Source organism: Dendropsophus ebraccatus, chromosome 9 (assembly GCF_027789765.1).
Source record: "Dendropsophus ebraccatus isolate aDenEbr1 chromosome 9, aDenEbr1.pat, whole genome shotgun sequence".
NCBI lineage: Eukaryota > Metazoa > Chordata > Amphibia > Anura > Hylidae > Dendropsophus > Dendropsophus ebraccatus.
In genome coordinates, this window is record NC_091462.1 from 59925870 (window position 1) to 59953344 (window position 27475).

The 27475-nt window shown below is 43.7% G+C and overlaps 2 protein-coding genes across 6 annotated transcripts in view; one reads left to right on the forward strand and one right to left on the reverse strand.

Annotated features, from left to right (window-relative positions):
• Positions 1–6480: 6480 nt before the first annotated feature.
• The window catches only part of LOC138801059 (gamma-crystallin M2-like), a 105707-nt gene continuing 84712 nt past the window's right edge, over positions 6481–27475 (reverse strand). For 3 of the 5 annotated variants that reach the window (XM_069983490.1, XM_069983487.1, XM_069983489.1), the window contains exons 2-3: positions 8123–8365; positions 6481–6779 (exon numbers count right to left, since the gene is read on the reverse strand). In XM_069983490.1, the coding sequence (XP_069839591.1) occupies positions 6504–6779; positions 8123–8365 (519 nt within the window). In that variant the 3' untranslated portion in view covers positions 6481–6503. Of the gene's footprint in view, positions 6780–8122; positions 8366–8556; positions 8699–25199; positions 25369–27475 lie in introns of those variants that run through there. The other 2 variants (XM_069983488.1, XM_069983491.1) reach the window with 2 other exon arrangements.
• The window catches only part of LOC138801058 (carboxypeptidase O-like), a 29808-nt gene continuing 27719 nt past the window's right edge, over positions 25387–27475 (forward strand). The window contains exon 1 of the mRNA XM_069983486.1: positions 25387–25565. Within this exon, the coding sequence (XP_069839587.1) occupies positions 25471–25565 (95 nt within the window). The 5' untranslated portion in view covers positions 25387–25470. The remainder of the gene's footprint in view (positions 25566–27475) is intronic.

The window sequence follows — 27475 nt, forward strand, 5'->3', positions numbered from 1 at the left end:
CAGCTGGGGTCCCATACGGCACCGCAAAAAACTGAAAGGCCAGTTTTCTGCGGCCGGAATTCAGTGAATTCCGGCCGCAGAAAGACCTGTCAGTTCACACAGTGAAGCGAGCGGCTCCAGCCGCTCGCTTCACTGTGCGCTATGGGAAGCTCTGATGCGGGCACGCGCTGATGCGCCAGCATCAGAGCTCCACGGCCGGAAAGATCACCCGGCTGGTACTTAAGTACCGGCCGAGATGATCCGGCCAGAGACCGGCCGTTCCGTGACCCGGCCGGGGTTACGGAACGGCTGGTCTCATACATAATGTGAACATAGCCTTAAACTGTTTTTAATTTCAGCTACAATTTACACCTCTAATTGATTTGTTTAAACAGTCCCTTTACCAGATGGAACACTTATGGGTAATGTTGTACCTATCCATAGATTAGGACAAATTAGAGCTGCTAAAATAATAGAAGATATTAATCATAAACAATACTCTGTGGTTCAGTTTTCCATCAGTCACCAACCTCTGTGCATAGAGAGCTGGAAGCCACAGCCAAACAGTACACAAAAAAAAGAGACAAACTAGCATGTCACATGACGTAAAAGCTTCTTCTTCTTTATTACAAAGTGTACATCTAAGAGACAAATAACATAGAACATAATTCAGGCATCTGGCGCATTTTGACTATACAGCCTTATTCATAGCATCTCATGCTATCAGATGCCTAAATTAATTTCCATGTCAATAGGTTTTTGGATATATACTTTGTAATAAAAAAAGGAAGCTTTTACCTTACTTGATATACTGGGTCTACTCCCTTTTTATGGTCTTAACCATAAGGCTTGCCTCACACAAGTGTATGTATACATTAGATTTAAGCAAACCTGAAGCATTCTTGGGTTAGTCCAAACTCAAATACTTAGCATTTGTTTATTGGTGGATGAATACGTTGGATACAGTCCTAAGGATGTCTGGAAAACATGCATACAGCCAGAGGCTATGTTCCCATAACATCTTTTTTAGGTGAAAAAAAGGCTGTTTTCATTATACTGACCAACATTATGGCTTGGTTCACACCATGGCCGTCTTTCATAAAAACTATGCAAAAATACTTATGTCCATAAGCTGGCCAGACCTTCTACCGGGAAGAAACAACCCAGCCCAGGGGGTCTCCAGTCAAGGAAACCACCTCTCAACAAGCCACAGTCAAACATGCCCTGACCTGGGAAATAAGCAAGCAAATTATCCATTCCCAGACAGCTGTTGTGGGGTATTTGCATGTTATCAGTAGGGGGCAGTATTTTTTGCATATTTTCCCAAGAGGCAAGGTTTCGAAATTCAGAACCTTTATCTTTAGGGCCATTTTTGTTAAATCTTCAGTTTAATTAATATGTAAATTAGGCTTTTTTGTGTACCTTACACAGTGCACCAAGCTGCCTAATTTTCATATAGATCAAACTAAAGATTTAATACATTTTACATAACATTTTTTTCCTGTGGATGGATACCTTGCTTGAGAATTTTCCAAGTCAGGTCATGTTTTACCATGAATTTTACTGGATTGCTGGATCATCTGTTTCCTGCATTGTGGCAAATGGCTGCTTTAATTTAAAAAAATCCTCAGGTAATTCAATTTTCATGGGGAGTCCTGTTGGAACAAAAATGTTCCCAAAATGTGATAGAAAATATAGAGGAAGTTTTATTACAACCCTCTCGTTTCCCTTTGGCATTTGAAGGCTGGAAATCAGTGTCTTTAGTGCATCTCTATGAGAGTGTTATCATAGAGATACATTGAAGACACTGACTTCTTGCCTCTTTAAAAGCAGGACAGTCAGAGAAGAAGTCACTTTGGTGCAGGATTTGAATGGCATCGAATGATCATCATTGGTGAGTATACATGCCAGCCTGCAGCTACGGCAAAAAAAAAAAAAAGAAGCAGAGTGCTCCTTTAGGAAGTGTGAATATGTAATATGCCACAAAAGTTAAAAAAAGGAAAAATATGAATACAGTACATACTAGAGCTTTTTTTCTGAATATTTTAACTGCATGTCTGATAAATGTAGAAATTCCATAGACATTTTTGCAAATGTTTTAAATTTACTTTGCCCCCCCCCCTTTTTTTTTTTTTAAGCTGAATCTGAACTTTTAGTTTATTACGCAGTGAATAGTGTGTTCTCTGATCTATCTCTGTTAAGGTTGTCTGACCATGATTCAATATTCCATACAATTATGTACTGGCCATGTGGGAAAAGTGTTTTTGTAGCGCTGGATAACCCCTTTAGGGTGAATTTGCTGTCAGAGATCTTTCCACTAACTTGGATGCTTTGATTTCTCCTACCATCATTATTAACGTATGCTTTAGAACAGTGCTTCTCAACATGTGAGGCGGGCCTCACCAGTGAGGCGCCCCCTAGTTGTTGGTGAGGCCCAGCTGGGGAGCCAGTTTTCACAATAGTAACTGATCTGCACAGTCCTTTTGCTGTATGCAAAACTCTCTATTTTAGCATCATTATTAATTTATTTTGTATATAGAGCTTGGGAGACAGGTTAAAGCTAGCCCTAGCATTCATTTCAGCTTTTAAATGGACTTTCACCACAGATAATAAGGCCCAGGCGCCCTCTTGGTGAGTCTGGTGAGGCTAGACATTGCCTTGGTCTGTTGGGTGAGGCTCCAGTAGAAAAAGTTTGAGAAGCACTGCTTTAGAAAATGCTTCAGAGAGGCTTGAGGAAAAAGGATACCTAGATATGTAGTCTAGTCTCAAGTGACCTCATATTTCTGTAAAGCTTCAAATTTAATGTAAGCCTCCCATCCCTTCTTAATTAAGCCCTTCAATATACAGTTAATCACACCTAAAAAAAAACAAAAGAGCCAAGGAATATCCATACTGGAATGTTATGCAGGGGGTAGAGCAGTTGAGGTATTGGTGGAAAAGCTGTAAAATCTGCCTATATGCTACAACATTAGAGTATCTCATAGAAACATAGAAACATAGAAGATTGGCGGCAGAAAAAGACCACTAGGTCCATCTAGTCTGCCCTTTTAGTATTTTCTTTCTTATTATCTTAGGATAGATATATGTCTATCCCAGGCGTGTTTAAATTCTGTTATTGTAGACTTACCAACCACCTCTGCTGGAAGTTTGTTCCAGGTATCTACTACTCTTTCAGTAAAATAATATTTTCTCACATTGCTTCTGATCTTTCCCCCAACTAACCTCTCACTGTGTCCTCTTGTTCTTGAGCTCAGTTTTTTTTACTAAAAACACTTCCCTCCTGAACCTTATTTAGTCCTTTAACATACTTAAAGGTTTCAATCATGTCCCCCCTTTCCCTTCTTTCCTCCAGACTATACAGATTCAAATACTTAAGTCTTTCCTGATATGGTTTATGCCTTACACCCTCCACCATTTTTGTAGCCCATCTTTGGACCCGTTCAATTTTATCAATGTCCTTTTTTAGATGAGGTCTCCAGAACTGGACACAGTACTCCAGATGTGGCCTCACCAGAGCTCTATACAGCGGGATCTCTCTCTTCCTGCTGGTTATATCTCTAGCTATTCCCCCATAGCATCCGATTAGCTTTCCCCACTGCCTAGTTGCACTGGTGACTCATTTTAAGGCTCTCTGATATCACTACCCCTAAATCCTTCTCTTCTGAAGTCTTTTTCAACACAGTACTGCAGATGTGATACTCGGATAGAGGATTCCTCCTCCCCAAGTGCATTATTTTACATTTGGAAACATTGAACTTCAATTTCCACTGTTTGGACCACTTATCTAGCAAAGCTAAATCGTTTTCCATATTACTGACACCTCCAGGAATATCAACCCTATTGCACACTTTTGTGTCGTCAGCAAACAGACAAACTTTACCTACCAAGCCTTCTCCTATGTCACTTACAAACATATTAAAAAGAATAGGACCCAGAACAGACCCTTGTGGCACTCCACTTGTAACCAGTCTCTGCTCGGAATATACACCATTAAAGAGTCACTGTCGTATTTTTTTTTTTTTGCAGAAATCAATAGTCCAGGCGATTTTAAGAAACTTTGTAATTGGGTTTATTAGCCAAATCTGCCATTATCTGCATGTAAAAAGCCTTTTCCCAGGTCCCCCCTCCTTCCTCTTTTTCATCCACTCTGAAAAATCTGAAAATTGTGACTTGTTGCAGGAGACGTCCCCTGTCTGTTCTAGGGAGAGGGGAGGGGGGAGGAGGAAGGAGGGAGTTAGCCGGCAGCAGAAAGCAGATAACAGAGGATTACAGGCACGGAGCTGGGTGACAGCTGTAATCTGAGCTCAGACAGGTCACTGGTGATGGTCAGAAGAGATATCCCGTGAGGGATTTGTAGATTAACTCTTTGTTGTCCTGTTTTGGTCTTTTCTTTAGCTCTCTCCATAGGAGAACAATGAAGACAGGGGGGAGAGCTTCAAACTGCTTTTTCATGATAAAAATGCATTTTTCGAATAATAAACCCAATTACAAAGTTTCTTAAAATCGCCTGGACTATTGATTTCTGCAAAAAAAAATTTCACGACAGTGACACTTTAACAACAACCCTCTGATATCTATCCTTCAGCCAACCACAAATCCACTGAACTATCCAGGGATTAAGTCCAATTTTCTCCAACTTCTCTATCAGCTCTTTATGGGGAACTGTATCAAAAGCTTTGCTGAAGTCCAGATAGGCGATATCCACAGCACCACCTTCATCCAGTACTTTTGTGGCATAATCAAAGAAATCAATGAGATTAGTCTGACATGATCGGCCCTCAGTAAAGCCATGCTGGTTTGGATCCATCAAATTGTTGTTTCTTAGGTGATCCATTATCTTCTTTTTTAGAAGAGTTTCCATCATTTTCACTACTACAGATGTCAGGCTCACTGGCCTGTAGTTACTAGGCTCTTCTCTATTCCCCTTCTTGTGGATTGGTCTAACATTGGCCGTTCTCCAATCATTGGGGACATCTCCTGGGATTGGACAGGGATTGGTTATACAGATCTGTCAGGGGGGCAGCAATCACAGATCTGAGTTCTTTAAGAACCCTGGGATGGATCCCATCTGGACCCATCGCCTTATTCAGCTTTAAACGAGCAAGTTCCTCTGCAACTTCAGCCTCTGAAAATACTGGAGCTGAACCCATATAGCTGGAGGCAATGCTGTGTCCAACCATCCTGTGATTGTGAAGGCCGCCTGCTGAAAACACTGAGCAGAAGTAACTATTCAAATAGTCAGCGACCGCCTTATCTCCATCAATAAACGTATTCTCCCCATTACTTATTTTAGTAATGCTGCAGCCATTCTTCTTCTTCCTGTCACTTATATATCTGAAGAAGGTTTTATTCCCCTCCTTAAAAGATTTTGCCATTTCTTCTTCTTTTGAGGCTTTAGCAGCATTTATAATCTGCTTTGCCTCCTTCTGTATACTTTTATACGTCTCTCTGTCAGCTTCATTCCCAGTCTCCTTATACTTCCTATATGCTGCCTTTTTTCCTTTTACAATGGCCTTAAACTCTCTGGTAAACCATAATGGATTCTTCTTCCTTTTACTTTTGCTAACTTCTTGTACATGTAGTCTAGTTGCCTTTAATATGGCATTTTTTAATTCTGCCCACTGAGTGCTCGCTCCCGATGTTATCCCACCCTCTTAATTCTTTATCTAAATACTACCCCATTTTATTAAAATCTGTCTTCCTAAAATCCAATACTCTTGTTGTAGTATGGGATTAGACGCAGTCAGTTTGTATGTGGAACCATAAACACTGGTGGTCACTGGAACCTAAGTTTTCTTCCACTCTAACTTCAGACACCCGATCCCCATTAGTAAATACTAAATCTAGAATGTTCTCTCCTCTGGTTGGTGACTTCACTAGCTGTTTTAGAGATGCCCCTGTAAGGGCCTCCATTAAATTCTTGCTTTTACATGTAAGTGCAGAAGGGATATTCCAATCCACATCCGGCATGTTGAAGTCACCCATAACTACAATGTCCCCCTTTAATGACATTTTAGTAATTTCATCCATCAGCATGTTATCATAGTCCTCACTTTGCCCCGAAAGCCTATAGATAACACCTATACTAATAACAGATCCCTCTTTGGACTGCATACAAACCCAGAGAGTCTCCAGCTCTTTATACGTATTTTGGATGACTGTCGATTTAAGACTATCCCTGACATAAATGGCTACCCCGCCTCCCCTTCTCTCTGCTCTGTCTTTCCTGTACAAAATATATCCCGGTATAACTATGTCCCAATCATTAGACTCTTTGAACCAGGTCTCGGTTACAGCAACAAGGTCCAAATTATCTCTAGACATAATGGCCGTCAGCTCACAGATCTTGTTTCCTAAGCTGCGAGCATTCGTACACATTGCTTCATAAGCTTCATAATACCTTTATTCCCAACTTCATCTACCGCACCATAGCTGTAAGTCAGTGGTTATCAGATATAATGGAAACTGAAATTAAATAAAATCATTTTTTATTTGCTGTAGATGATAGTATTTTTACATCATATTTAATAAAAGTCAGCAATTCTCTTCAGAGATCCGACTCTGGGATGTGTAGATCCCCAACTTGCACATCTTCTGTATTCACCAGGTCTAAGGAAATACTGATTTCCCTTAAAACCAGGTTCTTCAAAGAAGATCCAGTAACCATCAAGAACATTGCAGGACAATACATCATTTGTATGAAAGCTGTCAAAAATGTTTGAACAGTCATTAAGATACTCCTTCATCTGACCACGGAAGTCTTCTCTCTCATACAGCCTGATTTTGTAAGATCCACGATGCTGTAAAGAGGAAATTAAAGGTAAGATTTCCTTGTGCAAAATCCAATCATCAAGTGATTTCAATTTTAAGGCCATGTTCACACAATGATTTTCAACGGACATTATTTTATTAAAAAAGATATTATGTGAACATGGCCTCAAACTTCATTTTAACTGATAGTGAAGATTGTTCCCCTCATATGTTTGGGGTGGTTTTCTGTCTCCATGCCTACTTACAATGCAGGCTGTTAATGGAGTAACTCATTGCTCAGCAATATGAGATTATGTTCCCACTTAGTAATAATATCGGCAGAAGGCAGCCTTCTCAATAAATAGATGTCTGTTAATAGTGATCATGATCATTACTAGTGGCCGTCTGTGTTACAAGACAACATTTTTCTGAAGAGGGAACATAGCCTGAGCCAATGCAATTTTCTTCTCTTTTCTTAAAGCTTTAAAGACACAGCAAAAAAAACAACAACAAAAAAAAAAACAGCAGCTGCATTCCCCTTCCTCTCCATTATTTTATTTATTTATTTTCTGAGCACATTAAACATAGCCATATATAGAAGCATACTTGACCTTAAGTTACATGGATCTTACTTTACTTAATCTAAGTCTTAATCTAAGGGTCCTATTACATGGAGCGATTTTTAACGATTAACGACTAATGATCGCACAATAATCGTCCCGAGTAATAGGGACCTAAGTCTTGCTCGAAACTAACAAACTATCAAAAGATAATACATACTCCATGGGTACATGGAAAATCCACGTAAGCTGACACCTTTACGCAACTTAAACTAGTTAACCTTTGATGGGGCCAAAGTGTCCCAACACTTGGATTCATATGTTGTATGCTGATTATTCCGTCATTGGGTTGTATTAAAATGTGCATTGTGAGGACATTTATGAAAGTTACGGTCAGGGTGTACACCAGGAAAAAGGCGTAGATGCGCCCCTTCCCCCTGGTGTACACCTGTCATATCATCCCATATACACTTGCCCAATAGGCGGGAAGGCAGGGGCAGGCAGGGAGGATGTGTGGTCTTGAAGGCGTAAATCATGATACACATCTACACCTGCTGGAAGCAGGTGTAGGTTTGTTGCACCACAGACAGGGACGGGCGCACGCCAGACACATTTACTAAGAGGCGTGTGCTTCTTAATGAAGCCGGATGGGAAAAGGGGGAAAGGAGAAAAATAATAAATAAATATTATATATATATACAGTCTAACACAAAATACGTCACATTTCCTAAAGCTGAATGAAATGAATTTATGATGCAATAATTGTATAAGCTTATCATATAGAAACTTAGCATAGAAAAAATGTAAATTACTTTCAGTACATAAAGACTCACATTTGGAATTGCATGGCAAGATCTAATGGAGTCATTTAAACCCAGCCAGCTGTGGTAGTCAGGATAGTCTCCTCTTTTAAGGTAGTACTGATGTCCCATGTAATTTGATCGCTCATAGATCACCCAGCATCCATTTTCTACCCTGATTGAGTTACAACGCGCAAAGAAACCTTGCAGGTCCGCATTGTCTCCCGAACATTCATGAGACTTTCCTTGAAAGTTCCTGTCTTCGTAAAAAATGATCTGTTGAAATAAAGTAGTTTAAAATATGAACCCAAAGTTCAATATTTGCTGATGATTTCAGAAGCAGAAGTAAAATGTAGAACTATCATAAAAATAACCATAATAGATATATAAGTATATATCATGATAATAATAAAGCATTAGCTAAAGCACAATCTAAAAACAGTCTATGTGCTAGTGCCTTCTTTTACCTTGCCCATGATGGTGTTCTCAGTGTTCTCAGCTTGAATAGAATGCCTCTAAAACTCTATATATGACAGACCATGGAGCTGATCTGCATTCTCCACACAAATGAACTCTCCTCACAATAGAGGTGCATTATATGTGATACTTTTTGTGTGATACAGTATGACTGTACTTTTATTGGTTGCTTTTCATGTAGGGTTTATAGAGCTGGTTAAATCAGCAAAACCTTTATAATGTCACATGCAGTCTGAATAACAGAGGGATGGATCTGGCAGGGTGACAAAGTGTCCATTATGTTTGTCAGACTTATGGAAATCATATTCAAACAAGGTAAATATTCATACAGAAAACCTTTATGTTAAAATGTCCCTGTTACATAACAAATTTTTGGGCATGTTAGGGTCTGAGTGGGCAGAAGACTATCGATTATTAGAGTAAACGGGAAGAAGCACATAGCTGCGTACTTCACGCCTCAGCTCGCTGCAATCTCCAAGCTCCATCTTAGGGGGTGGGGGTGGGTTTCCTCTGAGTACTTCAGTTTAACCCCATACTCCATAATAAAAAAAAATCTACAGATAGTAATGTAAATCTATGAAATAAATGAATAAAATATAAATAAAGGAACCGTTATTATTATCATCAATGCACTATATCAAGACCCAGATGATCTAACACAACCCTAATGGATTTAATTTAATTGAAACAACCTCCATATTGAAAACATAGTTTACCTAAAAGTGGAACAGAAATGTAGAGATTTTAATACCAGCTGGCAATATTACTATGAAGGTTCAAAACAGTACTGTAAAGTATATATTCTACTCCCTAACCTGAATTGTATCTGTAGTTTTTAGTCTTTTACACTTTTATTTTTCCTTTCAAGTCAGTACACATATCACAGTGAGAATAAGAAAACTGGTATCTGGAGATCAATCTACAATACAGAAAGTGTCAGTCTATTGTGAGACCAGGTAAAAAATTCCAAGATTTCAGATTTTTTTTTTTTTTTTTAGTATAAATAATCATGTGCAAAATTACAAAAAAAGATCACCAAAAAGGTTTTCTTATAATACATTCAATTTTGGAAACATTAAAACTAATCTGAAATCCAAGAAAGTAAAACCCTGGCGATCACCAATACTGCTTATTTTCTCCTTTATCGAGCAGCTGTCATAGGATATAGAACAAATTAACCACCATTTTATGCTCCACATGCAATTTGTTAATATGTGCTGTTAACAACATAGAGAGGGATGGGAACAGACGTTTCTGGAAGACGCTAACATTAGAAGTAGATTAAATTTAGCTACCTGTAGTAGACATAGAATATGGCAAGTGAAATAGTGACAAAAAGAACAGTAAGTAACTTTATGGTATTGAAATGAAAGACAGTGACACCTTGTGTTCTTTCTTTGTAATAACATATAATAAAGAGTTCCTATTTGATTAAAGATACAATTTGGAAATACCTTCTATTGCTCTTTCTAGATGATTTTCTGAGGTGGATTTTAAAAAGTGGTTGCCAAATTTGCAAAAACTTTCTGCTATCTCTGTATATATCTATTTATCAGGTGTGAAGTCTTAATTGGTGCTTCTAAGAGTTGAAAGGTTCTTTCCCTCACCCACATGGGGCTATAAGCCAAGGCAAAAAGCACTTGGGGCAACATCACCAACACTAGATTTGCATTTCCAGGGAAATACATAGTGCTTGAAAAGAGCGCCCCTTTACCAGTGACTTCCTTTTAACTTTAATCCTGGGTGCCGTCCCTTTAAGAGTGACTTGGGTCCCATCCCTTTAAGAGCGACATGGGTCCCTTTAGTAGCGACCTGGGTCGCTTTAAGAGCGACGTGGGTCCCTTCGCTCTTAAAGGGACCCAGGTCGCTCTTAAAGGGACCCAGGGATATTTCGCTCTTAAAGAGCCCCAGGTCGCTCTTAAAGGGCCCCAGCTCGCTCTTAAAGGGACCCATTTTGCTCTTAAAGGGACCCAGGTCGCTTTTAAAGGGACCTATTTCGCTCTTAAAGGGACCCAGGTCGCACATAAAGGGACCCATTTCGCTCTTAACCCTTTGAGGGCCAGGCCCAAAATGACCCAGTGGACCGCGCAAATTTTGATCTTAGTGTTTTCGTTTTTCCCTCCTCCCCTTCTAAGAGCTCTAGCACTTTCAGATTTCTATCTACAAACCGTGTAAGTGCTTGTTTGTTACAGGAATAGTTGTACTGTGTAATGGCTTCATTCATTTTACCATAACATGTGTGATGGAATTCCAAATATATTATTTATGAAGATATAAATAGGTGAAATCGTAAAAAAGAATGCAATATGGTAACGTTTGGGGGGTTCCTGTGTCTACGTAATGCACTATTTGGTAACAGCGACATGATACTATTATTCTATAGGTCAGTCTGAACACAACCATATGCAGGTTACACAGATTCTCTAATGTTATATATATTTTTTTTAAATGAAATCCTTTTTTTTTTTGGCAATTAATTATAAATAAAATTGGCCTATTGTGATGCTTATAACAGTTTTATTTTTTCACCTACAGGGCTGTATGGGGCGTAATTTTTTACGCCATGATCTCTAGTTTTTATTAATACCATATTTGTGAAGATCGGACGTTTTGATCACTTTTTATAAATTTTTTTATATATATAATGTAACATAAAATCGGAAATCCACGCATTTTTCCCTCTTTTCGTGTACGCCGTTCACCGTTCGCAATGACGCTTGTAATATTTTAATAGATCGGACAATTATGCACGCTACGGTATATTATATGTTTATTTGTTTATTTATTTTTATATGTTTTATTTATATAATGGGAAAGGGGGGTGATTTCAACTTTTATTGGGGGAGGGGTTTTGGGGTAGTGTGTTAGTGTTTTTAACTTTTTTTTTTTTACATATTTGAAGTCCCTTTGGGGGACTTTTACATACACTTGTGTGATTACACACACTGATCATTGCTATGCCATAGGCATAGCATTGATCAGTCTTATCGGCGCTCTGCTCATTGAGCCAGGCTCAGTGTAGCAGATCGCCGATCGGACCGCACGGAGGCAGGTAAGAGACCTCCGGCGGTCCGTTTTACCGATCGGGACCCCCGCAGTCACACTGCGGGGGTCCCGATCGGTAAGTGACAGGGGACTCCCCCTGCGACTTACACTTAAACGCCGCGGTCACGCCGCGATCACGGCGTTTAAGGAGTTAATGACACGCGGCAGCACGATCGCTGCAGCGTGTCATTACCGGTAAGGTCCCGGCTGCTGATTGCAGCCGGCTCCCACCTGCTGTGAAGCGCGCTCCGCTACGGAGCACGCTTCATAGCCGGAGAAACACCCAGGGCGTACAGTTACGCCCTAGGTCGTCTGGGGACAGACTTCCATGGCGTAACTATACGCCCTGAGTCGTCTAAGGGTTAAAGGGACCCATTTCACTCTTACAGGGACCCAGATCACTCTTAAAGGGACCCAGGTTGCTCCTAAAGGGACCCATTTTGCTCTTAAAGGGACCCAGGTCGCTATTAAAGAGACCAATTCCACTCTTAAAGGGACCTATTTCGCTCTTAAAGGGACCCAAGTCGCTCTTAAAAGGACCCATTTTGCTCTTAAAGGGACAGATTTCACGCTAAAAGGGGCCAATTTCACGCTTAAAGGGACCCATTTCGCTCTTAAAGGGACCCGGGTCGCTCTTTAAGGGACCCATTTTGCTCTTAAAGGGACATATTTTGCTCTTAAAGGGACCCAGGTCACTCTTAAAGGGACCCAGGTCGCTCTTAAAGGGACCCAGGTCGCTCTTAAAGGTACCCAGGTCGCTCTTAAAGGGACCCAGGTCGCTCTTAAAAGGACCTAGGTTGCTCCTAAAGGGACCCATTTTGCTCTTAAAGGGACCCAGGTCGCTATTAAAGAGACCAATTTCGCTCTTAAAGGGACCCAAGTCGCTCTTAAAGGGACCCAAGTCGCTCTTAAAAGGACCCATTTTGCTCTTGAAGGGACCGATTTCACGCTAAAAAGGACCAATTTCACGCTTAAAGGGACCCATTTCGCTCTTAAAGGGACCCGGGTCGCTCTTAAAGGGACCCAGGTCGCTCTTAAAGGGACCCAGGTCGCTCTTTAAGGGACCCATTTTGCTCTTAAAGGGACATATTTTGCTCTTAAAGGGACCCAGGTCGCTCTTAAAGGGACATAGGTCGCTCTTAAAGGGACCCAGGTCGCTCTTAAAGGGACCCAGGTCGCTCTTAAAGGGACCCAGGTCGATCTTAAAAGGACCCAGGTCGCTCTTAAAGGGACCCAGGTCGCTCTTAAAAGGACCCAGGTCGATCTTAAAGGGACCCAGTTCGCTCTTAAAAGGACCCAGGTTGCTCCTAAAGGGACCCATTTTGCTCTTAAAGGGACCCAGGTCGCTATTAAAGAGACCAATTTCACTCTTAAAGGGACCTATTTCGCTCTTAAAGGGACCCAAGTCGCTCTTAAAAGGACCCATTTTGCTCTTAAAGGGACCGATTTCACGCTAAAAGGGACCAATTTCACGCTTAAAGGGACCCATTTCGCTTTTAAAGGGAACCTGTCACCCCCCGTACCGGGGTGACAGGTTCCCGACCCCCCGTTAGAGACCCCTATACTTACCTCATCCCGCCGGGTCCCGCTTCTGGATTCGGTCGGGTCCCGGAGATCTCAGCCGCTGCAGCCCGGCGCGCGCGCTGAGAGATGAGTCCAACACCCATAGAGAATGACAGGAGAGTCCAGCGCTCCGTCATTCTCTATGAGCGTTGGACTCATCTGTCAGCGCGCGCGCCGGGCTGCAGCGGCTGAGATCTCCGGGACCCGACCGAATCCAGAAGCGGGACCCGGCAGGATGAGGTAAGTATAGGGGTATCTAACGGGGGGTCGGGAGCCTGTCACCCCGGCACGGGGGGTGACAGGTTCCCTTTAAAGGGACCCGGGTCGCTCTTAAAGGTACCCAGGTCGCTCTTAAAGGGACCCAGGTCGCTCTTTAAGGGACCCATTTTGCTCTTAAAGGGACATATTTTGCTCTTAAAGGGACCCAGGTCGCTCTAAAAGGGACCCAGGTCGCTCTTAAGGGACCCAGGTCGCTCTTAAAGGGACCCAGGTTGCTCTTAAAGGGACCCAGATCGCTCTTGAAGGGACCCAGGTCGCTCTTAAAAGGACCAAGGTCGATCTTAAAGGGACACAGTTCGCTCTTAAAGGGACCCAGGTCGCTTTTAAAGGGACCGTTTTCGCTCTTAAAGGGACCCATTTTGCTCTTAAAGGGACATATTTCGCTCTTTAAGGGACCCATTTTGCTCTTAAAGGGACATATTTTGCTCTTAAAGGGACCCAGGTCGCTCTTAAAGGGACCCAGGTCGCTCTTAAAGGGACCCATTTCGCTCTTAAATGGACCCATTTCGCTCTTAACCTCTTAAGGACATAGGACGTACCGGTACGTCCTATGTCCTCACTTGCACTTCAAAGCGCGATCCCGGGTGCCGCGAGTAGCCCGGGACCGCTGCTATTAGCGGGCACGGTCTGATCGCCGTGCCCGCTAATTAGCTAATCGGAGGCAGCTGTCAAAGTTGACAGCTGCCTCCGATTACCGGAGGCAACGTTTCCCTGGTGTCTAGTGGGGGAGATCGCTCCTCCGGGACCTTGTCCCGGAGGAGCGATCTCCGTTACTGATGTCGGCCGGGGACGCGTCCAAGATGGCGCCGTCCTCGGCTCGGCACTCGTTCGTTTTCGGCTGCAGCAGCCGAAAGCAAACGAGTGCCGATCTCGTGGATCTCTGCAGCATATCTATGCTGCAGAGATCTCAATGAGAGATCCAAGTGTATATACTAGAAGTCCCCCAGGGGGGCTTCTAGTATATGTATAAAAAAAAAAAAAAAAAAGTGTTGTTAATAGTAAAAAGCCCCCTCCCCTAATAAAAGTCTGAATCACCCCCCTTTTCCCAGGTTTTAAATAAAAGTAAACAAATAAATAAATAAATAAACATGTTTGCTATCGCCGCGTGCGTAATCGCCCGAACTATTAATTAATCACATTCCTGATCTCGTACGGTAAACGGCGTCAGCGCAAAAAAATCCCAAAGTGCAAAATTGCGCATTTTTGGTCGCATCAAATCCAGAAAAAATGTAATATAAAGCGATCAAAAAGTCGTATATGCGCAATCAAGGTACCGATAGAAAGATCACATCATGGCGCAAAAAATGACACCTCGCACAGCCCCATAGACCAAAGGATAAAAGTGCTATAAGCCTGGGAATGGAGCGATTTTAAGGAACGTATATTGGTTAACAACAGTTTGAATTTTTTACAGGCCATCAGATACAATATAAGTTATACATGTTATATATCGTTTTAATCGTAATGACTTGAGGAACATGCATAACAAGTCAGTTTTACCCCAGGGCGAATGGCGTAAAAACACATTTCCCCCAAATAAAAGAAATGCGTTTTTTTTTTCAATTTCACCACACTTTGAATTTTTTTCTGGTTTCGCAGTGTACTTTATGCAAAAATTCAGCCTGTAATTGCAAAGTACAATTAGTGACGCAAAAAATAAGGGGTCATGTGGGTTTCTAGGTGGAAAAATGCAAGTGCTATGACCTTTTAAACACAAGGAGGAAAAACCGAAAACGTAAAAACGAAAATGGGCCATGTCCTTAACCCTTTAAGGACATGGCCCATTTTCGTTTTTACGTTTTCGGTTTTTCCTCCTTGTGTTTAAAAGGTCATAGCACTTGCATTTTTCCACCTAGAAACCCCCATGACCCCTTATTTTTTGCGTCACTAATTGTACTTTGCAATTACAGGCTGAATTTTTGCATAAAGTACACTGCGAAACCAGAAAAAAATTCGAAGTGTGGTGAAATTGAAAAAAAAAACGCATTTCTTTTATTTGGGGGAAATGTGTTTTTACGCCATTCACCCTGGGGTAAAACTGACTTATTATGCATGTTCCTCAAGTCGTTACGATTAAAACGATATATAACATGTATAACTTATATTGTATCTGATGGCCTGTAAAAAATTCAAACCGTTGTTAACCAATATACGTTCCTTAAAATCGCTCCATTCCCAGGCTTATAGCGCTTTTATCCTTTGGTCTATGGGGCTGTGCGAGGTGTCATTTTTTGCGCCATGATTTGATCTTTCTATCGGTACCTTGATTGCCCATATACGTCTTTTTGATCGCTTTTTATTACATTTTTTCTGGATTTGATGCGACCAAAAATGCGCAATTTTGCACTTTGGGATTTTTTTGCGCTGACGCCGTTTACCGTACGAGATCAGGAATGTGATTAATTAATAGTTCGGGCGATTACGCACGCGGCGATAGCAAACATGTTTATTTATTTATTTATTTGTTTACTTTTATTTAAAACCTGGGAAAAGGGGGGTGATTCAGACTTTTATTAGGGAAGGGGGATTTTTACTATTACCAACACTTTTTTTTTTTTTTTTACACATATACTAGAAGCCCCCCTAGAGGACTTCTAGTATATACACTGTGATCTCTCATTGAGATCTCTGCAGCATAGATATGCTGCAGAGATCCATGAGATCGGCACTCTTTTGCTTTCGGCTGCTGCAGCCGGAAGTAAACGAGTGCCGAGCCGAGGACGGCGCCATCTTGGACGCGTCCCCGGCCGGCATCAGTAACGGAGATCGCTCCTCCGGGACAAGGTCCCGGAGGAGCGATCTCCCCCACTAGACACCAGGGAAACGTTGCCTCCGGTAATCGGAGGCAGCTGTCAACTTTGACAGCTGCCTCCGATTAGCTAATTAGCGGGCACGGCGATCAGACCGTGCCCGCTAATAGCGGCGGTCCCGGGCTACACGCGGCACCCGGGATCGCGGCACTTCAAAGCGGGGCCGCCGCGCGGCCCCGCTTTGAAGTGCAAGTGAGGACATAGGACGTACCGGTACGTCCTATGTCCTTAAGAGGTTAAAGGGTCCAACTTCGCTCTTAAAGGGACCCATTTTGCTCTTAAAGGGACATATTTTGCTCTTAAAGGGACCCAGGTTGCTCTTAAAGGGACCCATTTGGCTCTTAAAGGGACCGATTTCACTCTTAAAGGGACCCATTTTGCTCTTAAAGGGACCAATTTCACCCTTAAAGGGACCCAGGTCATTCTTAAAAGGACCCATTTTGCTCTTAAACGGACATATTTCACTCTTAAAGGGACCCAGGTCGCTCTTAAAGGGACCTAGGTCGCTCTTAAAGGGACCCAGGTCGCTCTTAAAGGGACGTATTTCGCTCTTGAAGGGACATATTTCGCTCTTAAAAGGACCCAGGTTGCTCTTAAAGGGTCCCAGGTCGCTGTTAAAAGGACCCGGGTCGCTCTTAAAGGGACCCAGGCCGCTCTAGCGACATTGGTCCCTTTAAGAGCAACATGCGTCCCATCCGTTTAAGAGCAACTTGGGTCCCGTCCCTTTAATAGCGACTTGGATCCCTTTAAGAGCTACATGGGACCCTTAAAGAGCGACTTGGGTCCCATCCCTTTTTAAAACAACTTGGGTCCCTTTAAGAGCGACATGGCTCCCGTCCCTTTAAGAGCGACTTGGGTCCCTTTAAGAGCGACTTGCATTCCTTTAAGGGCAACCTGGGTCCCTTTAAGAGCGATCTGGGTACTTATAATGGTAAAGATCATTGCTCGGTTACCATAACAATCTTACTCATGTCAGTGAGACAAAATCGTTAAGGACCTTCCATATATTACATCTTCTATTGGCCAATAGTGGACATGTGACTGTGGATGGTGTGATACATGCCTGACAAGACCTTAGAATTCCTATTGGCTGCTGACCAATTTTGCTCTTAAAGGGACATATTTTGCTCTTAAAGGGACCCAGGTCGCTCTAAAAGGGACCCAGGTCGCTCTTAAAGGGACCCAGGTCACTCTTAAAGGGACCCAGGTCGCTCTTGAAGGGACCCAGGTCGCTCTTAAAAGGACCAAGGTCGATCTTAAAGGGACCCAGTTCGCTCTTAAAGGGACCGATTTCGCTCTTAAAGGGACCCATTTTGCTCTTAAAGGGACATATTTCGCTCTTTAAGGGACCCATTTTGCTCTTAAAGGGACCCAGGTCGCTCTTAAAGGGACCCAGGTCGCTCTTAAAGGGACCCATTTCGCTCTTAAATGGACCCATTTCGCTCTTAAAGGGACCCAGGTCGCTCTTAAAGGGACCAGTTTCGCTCTTAAAGGGACCAAATCGCTCTTAAAGGGACCCAAATCGCTCTTAAAGGGACCCAAATCTATGAGAGATCAGTGCTATGTATATACAAGCCCCCCAGGGGGGCTTCTAGTCCATGTAAAAAAAAAAGTAAAAAAATGTTTTTATTAATAAAAAATCCCCTCCCCTAATAAAAGTCCAAATCACCCCCCTTTTCCCATTTTATAAATATAAATTAATAAAAAACAAATAAATAAACATATTTAGTATCGCCGCACACGTAATCGCCCGAACTATTAATTAATCACATTCCCTATCTCGCACAGTAAACGGCGTCAGCGCAAAAAAATTCCAAAGTGCAAAATTGCGCATTTTTGGTCGCATCAAATCCAGAAAAAATGTAATAAAAAGTGATCAAAAAGTCGTATATGCGCAATCAAGGTACCGATAGAAAGAACGCATCATGGCGCAAAAAATGACACCTCACACAGCCCCATAGACCAAAGGATAAAAGCGCTATAAGCCTGGGAATGGAGCGATTTTAAGGAACGTATATTTGTTAACAACGGTTTAAATTTTTTTCAGGCCATCAGATACAATAAAAGTTATACATGTTATATATCATAGTAATCGTAACGACTTGAGGAACATGCATAACAAGTCAGTTTTACCATGGGACAAACGGCGTAAATGCAAAACTCCCCGAAATCAAAACAAATTAGTTTTTTTTTCAATTTGACAGCGCAAATGAATTTTTTCCGGTTTCGCAGCATATGTTATGGAAAAATAATGCCTGTCATTACAAAGAACAATTGGTTTCGCAAAAAATAAGCGCTCATATACGTCTCTAGGTGAAAAAATGCAAGCGCTGTTGACTTTTAAACTTAAAATGGAATAAGCAAAAGCGCAAAAACGAAAATTGGCTTTGACCTTAAGGGGTTAAAGGGACCCAGGTCGCTCTTAAAGGGACCCAGGTCGTTCTTAAAGGGACCCAGGTCGCTCTTAAAGGGACCCAGGTTGCTCTTAAAGGGACCAATTTCACTCTTAAAGGGACCAATTTCACTCTTAAAGGGACCCAGATTCGGCCCGGCCGTCCGAAGACGACATCGCTGACTGAAGATCGGAGACGAGTCGGCACGTGACAGGTATGTATAGCACACCACACTTCCGGGTACACGGGTGGGGGTGGTGGGACACGCGGAAGGGGGCCATTCACAGACATTACATACATTACAAAGTTGTATAACTTTGTAATGTGTGTTATTCTGTGAATAATTGTTTACTGCCGCACTACCCCTTTAAAGGGACCCATTTTGCTCTTAAAGGGACCCAGGTCGCTCTTAAAAGGACCCATTTTGCTCTTAAAGGGACCAATTTCACTCTTAAAGGGACCAATTTCACGCTTAAAAGGACCCATTTCGCTCTTAAAGGGACCCATTTAGCTCTTAAAGGGACCCATTTAGCTCTTAAAGGGACCCATTTCGCTCTTGAAGGGACCCATTTCGCTCTTAAAGGGACCCAGGTCGCTCTTAAAGGGACCCAGGTCGTTCTTAAAGCTACCAATTTCACTCTTAAAGAGACCACTTTCACGCTTAAAGGTACCCATTTCGCTCTTAAAGGGACCCAGGTCGCTCTTAAAAGGACCCATTTTGCTCTTAAAGGGACATATTTCGCTTTTAAAGGGACATATTTTGCTCTTAAAGGGACCAATTTCACGCTTAAAGGGACCTATTTCACTCTTAAAGGGACCCAGATCGCTCTTAAAGGGACCCAGGTCGCTCTTAAAGGGACCCAGGTCGCTCTTAAAGGGTCCAATTTCGCTCTTAAAGGGACCCATTTTGCTCTTAAAGGGACATATTTTGCTCTTAAAGGGACCCAGGTTGCTCTTAAAGGGACCCATTTCGCTCTTAAAGGGACCGATTTCACTCTTAAAGGGACCCATTTTGCTCTTAAAGGGACCAATTTCACTCTTAAAGGGACCCAGGTCGTTCTTAAAAGGACCCATTTTGTTCTTAAACGGACATATTTCACTCTTAAAGGGACCCAGGTCGCTCTTAAAGGGACCTAGGTCGCTCTTAAAAGGACCCGGGTCGCTCTTAAAGGGACCTAGGTCGCTCTTAAAGGGACCCAGGTCGCTCTTAAAGGGACGTATTTTGCTCTTGAAGGGACATATTTCGCTCTTAAAAGGACCCAGGTCGCTCTTAAAGGGACCTAGGTCGCTCTTAAAAGGACCCAGGTCGCTCTTAAAGGGACCCAGGTCGCTCTAGCGACATTGGTCTCTTTAAGAGCGACATGGGTCCCATACCTTTTGGAGTGACTTGGGTCCCTTTAAGAGCAACATGCGTCCCGTCCGTTTAAGAGCAACTTGGGTCCCGTCCCTTTAATAGCGACTTGGATCCCTTTAAGAGCTACATGGGACCCTTAAAGAGCGACTTGGGTCCCATCCCTTTAAGAGCGAATTGGGTCCCGTCCCTTTTTAAAACAACTTGGGTCCCTTTAAGAGCGACATGGCTCCCGTCCCTTTAAGAGCGACTTGGGTCCCTTTAAGAGCTACTTGCATTCCTTTAAGGGCAACCTGGGTCCCTTTAAGAGCGATATGGGTACTTATAATGGTAAAGATCATTGCTCGGTTACCATGACAATCTTACTCATGTCAGTGAGACAAAATCGTTAAGGACCTTCCATGTATTACATCTTCTATTGGCCAATAGTGGACATGTGACTGTGGATGGTGTGATACATGCCTGACAAGACCTTAGAATTCCTATTGGCTGCTATATCTCCGCTATTTGCATACGTGCTGTGATTGGCTGTTAGCGGTTAGAGTGTGGCCATTATTTGCAATGGGCCATTATTTTCTATGGGAAACTTGGGGTCTTTAAACGTAAATTTCTTAAAAACGACAAATCTGATCGAAACGAAAAATAGAGCACCACAGGAGCTTACAGACTAGGAGGAGGACTGGGGGACACAGGAGCTTACAGACTAGGAGGACTGTAGGGCACAGGATCTTACAGACTAGGAGGAGAACTGGGGGGACACAGGAGCTTACAGACTAGGAGGAGAACTGGGGGGACACAGGAGCTTACAGACTAGGAGGAGGACTGGGGGGACACAGGAGCTTACAGACTAGGAGGACTGGGGGGGACACAGGAGCTTACAGACTAGGAGGACTGGGGGGGGGGGACAGGAGCTTACAGACTAGGAGGACTGGGGGGACACAGGAGCTTACAGACTAGGAGGACTGGGGGGGCACAGGAGCTTACAGACTAGGAGGACTGGGGGGGACACAGGAGCTTACAGACTAGGAGGAGGACTGGGGGGACACAGGAGCTTACAGACTAGGAGGACTGGGGGGACACAGGAGCTTACAGACTAGGAGGAGGACTGGGGGGACACAGGAGCTTACAGACTAGGAGGAGGACTAGGGGAAACAGGAGCTTACAGACTAGGAGGAGGACTGGGGGGACACAGGAGCTTACAGACTAGGAGGAGGACTGGGGGACACAGGAGCTTGCAGACTAGGAGGACTGGGGGACACAGGAGCTTACAGACTAGGAGGACTGGGGGACACAGGAGCTTACAGACTAGGAGGATTGGGGGGGGCAGCAGCTTACAGACTAGGAGGAGGACTGGGGGACACAGGAGCTTACAGACTAGGAGGAGGACTAGGGGAAACAGGAACTTACAGACTAGGAGGAGGACTGGGGGGACACAGGAGCTTACAGACTAGGAGGACTGGGGGACACAGGAGCTTACAGACTAGGAGGACTGGGGGACACAGGAGCTTACAGACTAGGAGGACTGGGGGACACAGGAGCTTAAAGACTAGGAGGAGGACTGGGGGGACACAGGAGCTTACAGACTAGGAGGACTGGGGGACACAGGAGCTTAAAGACTAGGAGGAGGACTGGGGGGACACAGGAGCTTACAGACTAGGAGGAGGACTGGGGGGACACAGGAGCTTACAGACTATGAGGACTGGGGGACACAGGAGCTTACAGACTAGGAGGACTGGGGGACACAGGAGCTTACAGACTAGGAGGACTGGGGGACACAGGAGCTTACAGACTAGGAGGACTGGGGGACATAGGAGCTTACAGACTAGGAGGACTGGGGGGGACACAGGAGCTTACAGACTAGGAGGACTGGGGGGACATAGGAGCTTACAGACTAGGAGGACTGGGGGACACAGGAGCTTACAGACTAGGAGGACTGGGGGGACACAGGAGCTTACAGACTAGGAGGACTGGGGGGACACAGGAGCTTACAGACTAGGAGGACTGGGGGGACACAGGAGCTTACAGACTAGGAGGAGGACTGGGGGACACAGGAGCTTACAGACTAGGAGGACTGGGGGACACAGGACCTTACAGACTAGGAGGATTGGGGGGGGGGTACAGCAGCTTACAGACTAGGAGGAGGACTGGGGGGGGGACACAGGAGCTTACAGACTAGGAGGAGGACTGGGGGACACAGGAGCTTACAGACTAGGAGGAGGACTGGGGGGACACAGGAGCTTACAGACTAGGAGGACTGGGGGGACATAGGAGCTTACAGACTAGGAGGACTGGGGGGGACACAGGAGCTTACAGACTAGGAGGACTGGGGGGACATAGGAGCTTACAGACTAGGAGGACTGGGGGGGACACAGGAGCTTACAGACTAGGAGACTAGGAGGACTGGGGGACACAGGAGCTTACAGACTAGGAGGACTGACTCAGTCCTTCTTGTCTGTAAGATCTTGTGACCCCCCCCCCCCCCATCATACTAAGACTAAGATCCTGGGAAAGCTGGGTGGCCTCAGTCATACAACAATATAAGATGCAGGAAAGCTGGGTGACTTCTGAATGGCAGTAAGTGTTAAAATACCACCTGTGGTCTGTGCCGGGGGCGGGGCTTGAGACCAGGGGGCGGAGCTTCTCGGGACATACTCCGGACAGGTCCGGTGGGCAAATCCTCTGTCAGTGGGCCCCCAGCTTCAATTCCCCCCCTCCCCCCACCTGGCTACTACTTACATCCATGGTGCAGGTGCTGCTCCCCGGCCTCCACACATTCTGCCTGGGGAGAGGCTGGATGCTTGTGAAGTCGGCACTGCCTCCTGGGCTCCCCCGCAGACAGGGCCAGCAGAGCATGGAGTGCAGCCTGTAGCTGCTTCCTGTAAGATCCGGTCACTCTGTCTCACAGGAAGCAGCTACAGTCCTCCTCCTTCCCGACCACCACCAGCCCCGCACTGCCACAGGTGTCACAGAGCGCCGACACTTGTGTCTTCAGCTCCCTACCCTTCACTGTTCTCCTCAGCCGGGGGGCCCCTGTCACGTGATCTGAACTAGGGGGCCCGGTGCACGTGCACCATATGCACCTAGGTTAAAGCGGCCCTGATTGTTCCCCCTGCAATGTTAGCCAGCGAAAAAAAAATTTCTTTCAAATCAACTGGTGTCAGAAAGTTATATAGATTTGTAATTTACTTCTATTAAAAAAATTCAAGTCTTCCCATACTTATTAGCTGCTGTATGTCATGCAGGAAATGTTGTTTTATTTTCAGTCTGACACAGTGCTTTCTGCTGACATCTCTGGCTGAGACAGGAACTGTCCAGAGTAGGAGAGTTTTTCTATAGGGATACATAGAAAACCAAGACAAAGTTCTTGTCTCGGCAGAGATGTCAGCAGAGAACACTGTGTCAGACTGAAAATAAAACAACAAGACTTGAGATTTTTTAATTGAAGTAAATAACAAATCTACATAAGTTTCTAATATCAGTTGATTTGAAAGAAAAAGATTTTCTCTGGATAACCCCTTTAACCTGTCTGATATCTCAGACAGTACGCAATTTAGATCACCCATTACCAGAACTGGAATTTCAGCTTTTTCCCACAGAAAAATTGCATAGCTCCTTAAGGGGCCTCCAATGAGTAGGGTGGGGGGGGGACATATAGGAAAGCCTAAACCATTCTAATACCTTTATACTCAACCAAAAGAAACACATAAGTTTCTTTTTTATCTACCTTAGAGTCTAACACAATCTACCTCCTTATGAATAAGAACACTAACACCTTTCGCAAAGTTAGAATATACTGAGTGAAATTACCAGCCAATCCATGTACGCCACAGAATATCAATCTTTTCCCTTTTGTGGTGAGTCGGTACTAGGCATATCACCTAGATATTTCGAAATTATGAAACATTGAAAAAACTAGCATTGTCAAAAGAATCCAGTTTGGATCAAGTTTAGATAAATTCTTTACAATTACCCCCTTTCACTTTCTCTGGGAACCCAACCAACCTAAAGTTGTTCCTTCTAGCCCTATCTTCCACATCCACTAGTTTCCCAAAGACATCCTTATACTCTTTGATAAACAGTTCAATTCCTTCTCCAATACTTTTGTTTTCTTCTCCACCCCCCCCCCCCCACACACACACACCGTTTGCTCCACTCCAAGCAACCTCTCCCGCATCTTTTCCATATCCACACTGATAAGTAAGACTTCTTTCTTTACCCCTCCAATCTAGGACTGTATCTCACTGAGGGCCTGGTTTGTCTTATTTACACCCTCCTAAATCATTTCCAGACCTCCATTTGCTCATTTGCAATTCCTATCTGAACACCTTCTCCTGAGACCACCTCTCCCACAGCAAAACCCTCCCCCCCCCCTTCTCTCTATACCTTGCTCCTCCATAGCTCTAATAGCTCACTTTTCCCTATTCTCCTCTTTTCTCTTTGGAATTGTTCCTGGGGATTTAAAGAATTTATCCATTCCCTCTCCTGCTTCTACCAGTATTTTATCCTTACTAAGGGGGGATTGTGGACCACTCGCCACCCATTTCTCCTAATTGCCGACAGATCCTCTTCAGGTCCATGATTAGTATCCTGCCTGACCATCCTCACCCCTCCAACAAAAGTGACAGAGAACTTTCAAAATCTGTTAATCACTATATATATATTAGACCAAAAATAGCTCTCCAGCCTCGAGTTTGTGAGCCACTATACACAGTATACTTAACTAAAATTACAAGCGGCCTAGATTTTACTTAGTATTGCTCAGGCACTATATAAACTTGGAAGCAACTTCACCCAGTCGCGTGTAGTGGCTGCGGCAGGGAACGAGTGCTCGTTTGCTCCTCACAGTCACAGGGGCTTCCTAGTTTTTGGGGTAAGGAGGTACTCCCTTTATTTTTTATTAACCATCTTTAAGATTATCCTTGTTCCTGGAACCTATTTCTCAGGTCATTGGCTTCATTCAGGAAGTCTTCTTTTTAAGAGCAGTTTCTCCTTAGCCGCAAATATTGGCCTCTGGAGCCTCCCTCTTTTTGCCTAGACCCCACAAATCAATCACTTTTCTCCTATATCACTGTAATCTCTGTATAGAGACAGTTCTAAAGAGTCAGGTTTCCTGATTATGTCACTTCTATATTATGCACATGGTCATACAAAATAATGATTTGTCATTTTTATCTTATAATTTGTGTACTTACATTTCTTATCTTCTGTATCAGTTTTCCTTGGCTCATAATGAGATACTGTTACAGGATTATTAACATGTTATGTATGATTCTTGGAAGTCGATTGCAGCAATAACACACATTGATAGTTCTAGAGTCTACTTCTAAACTATTTATGATATGACTGCAGGGGGATGTGCATAGATACTGTTATCTCATCTCTGGCACCTTCTGCTTTTAGGCTAGATACCTGTCCCAGTATACACATATATTCTAGAATATCGTTATAAGGAAGTCAAAGAAAATGACTGCTTTCAAACTGAAAATTCTGCATTATGTTACAGTTATTTTATTCTTCCTAGCATATAAAACAGTGGCTATACAAATCCATTATAAAGGGTAAGTTGAGGACAATATGGTCTTCCTAGTTTTATTATACATGCTGTTATTTGTTTTAATTGTGGTTCTTAGTATCATACCTTTTATTGGTGTCATTTTTGTTTCATTTACTTGTCATAAATGTAGTGTTATAGATTAACTGGAACTTAATGTTGAATTTTGTATATTAATATAATTAAAATATAGACATGCACAATAATGGTAAATTTGCTGCAAATGCACATTACACACATAGATTTTACTGCAGATTAGCAGCACATGTATCAAGAGATGTGTAGGTGGATAAGGGGCTAACTTTGCTGTCATTTACAATATTTTATTTTTGTCTAGCTTTTTATACTTGATACCACTGAGATGAATACCATTGCTCTTTTTAACCTAAATCACTCTATTTACTCCATATTTTAGTCTTGCAGATCCAGGCAATTTATATGGTATCAGCTTACAATTAAAACAAATGTATTGCAATTATTTTAACTATTCAAAAGTCTATGAAAAAACTAAGGTCACTGTGCAACCTAATGGTGCCTTTACACAGAGAGATTTATCTGACAGATTTTTGAAGCCAAAGCCAGGAACAGACTATAAACAGAGAACAGGTCATAAAGGAAAGACAGAGATTTCTCTTCTTTTTAAATCGATTCGTGGTGTTTGCTCCCAAAATCTGTCAGATAAATCTGTCAGTGTAAACGCACCATTAGGTTATGCCCCTGACTTTTCATAGAGTGCAGTAACTGGGCCTCCTATTTTGGCATAGCGGGAGCTCAGCTGGAGGTATCATTCCCTGCACCATTATCATTTGTTTGGACTTAAATTAGGTTAACCACATAGAGGTTAAGGACCTCACTATAGCTGAAAGTATACTTTTGGTGGTATGTAAGCCTACACATCCACAGCCATGAGTAGTCATGCAAAATTTTCTGACAAAGTTAGCAGCATATTGATTGTGAGGCCCCTCATTGTTAGTTTCCTGGAAACCCCTTTGATAATTTATAAAGTGATTGGATGAATGGATGAAAAGCAGTACAAACTAAGCATGCTTAGGCAAGCTGCATATGCATAATAATCTGTATTTTCTGTGGAAAAAAACATTTTTGGCATATCCTTCCGGGACCCAAATGTCTGTATCTTTCACTCAGAATTAGGGCCATATTTTGGTATTATTTTACTGTGTGTGATCATAGCCTCAAGTTGAACTACCATTTCATCCTATACCATATACAGCAGGGGTCCTCAACCGGCGGACCGCGGTCCGAACCCGGACCGCGGAGGCCAGCTGTCCGGACCCCTGGTCAGACCTCCTAACCGCCCCGGATCCGGTCCGTCCCGGGGCGGTTAGGAGGTCCCGCTCCCCACCGCACTGCCTCCTGTCCCTGTCCTTAGATGTCAGTACGCTTGTGGGGCTGGGGGCAGTGTCGGTCCGGCCCCCGGCTGATACGCGATCTCTGGGGATGTCCCGGGGATTCCCCAGCAGAGCGCGCACCACAGACCTCGGTGTACGCTGCCGGCCTGTCCTTCCCGGAAGTGCAGGCCGGCGTACGCTGAGGTCACTGATGCGCGCTCTGCTGGGGAATCCCCGGGACATCCCTACAGAGCGCGTATCAGCCGGGGGCCGGACCGACGGGAAGAGAACAAGACAGCCGCAGCGGGGAACGAGGTGCTAGGTGAGTTGTTTTTGTTATTTTTTTTTTCTGTCTGGGGGGCATCTACAAGGGGAGAGCGCACAGGTGGACTATATACTACAGGGGGGACCTCACTGGGGGCTATATACTACTGAGGGGGCTATATACTACTGGGGGGAGCGCACAGGGGGCTATATACTACAGGGGGGACCTCACAGGGGGCTATATACTACTGAGGGGGCTATATACTACTGGGGGGAGCGCACAGGGGGTTATATACTACAGGGG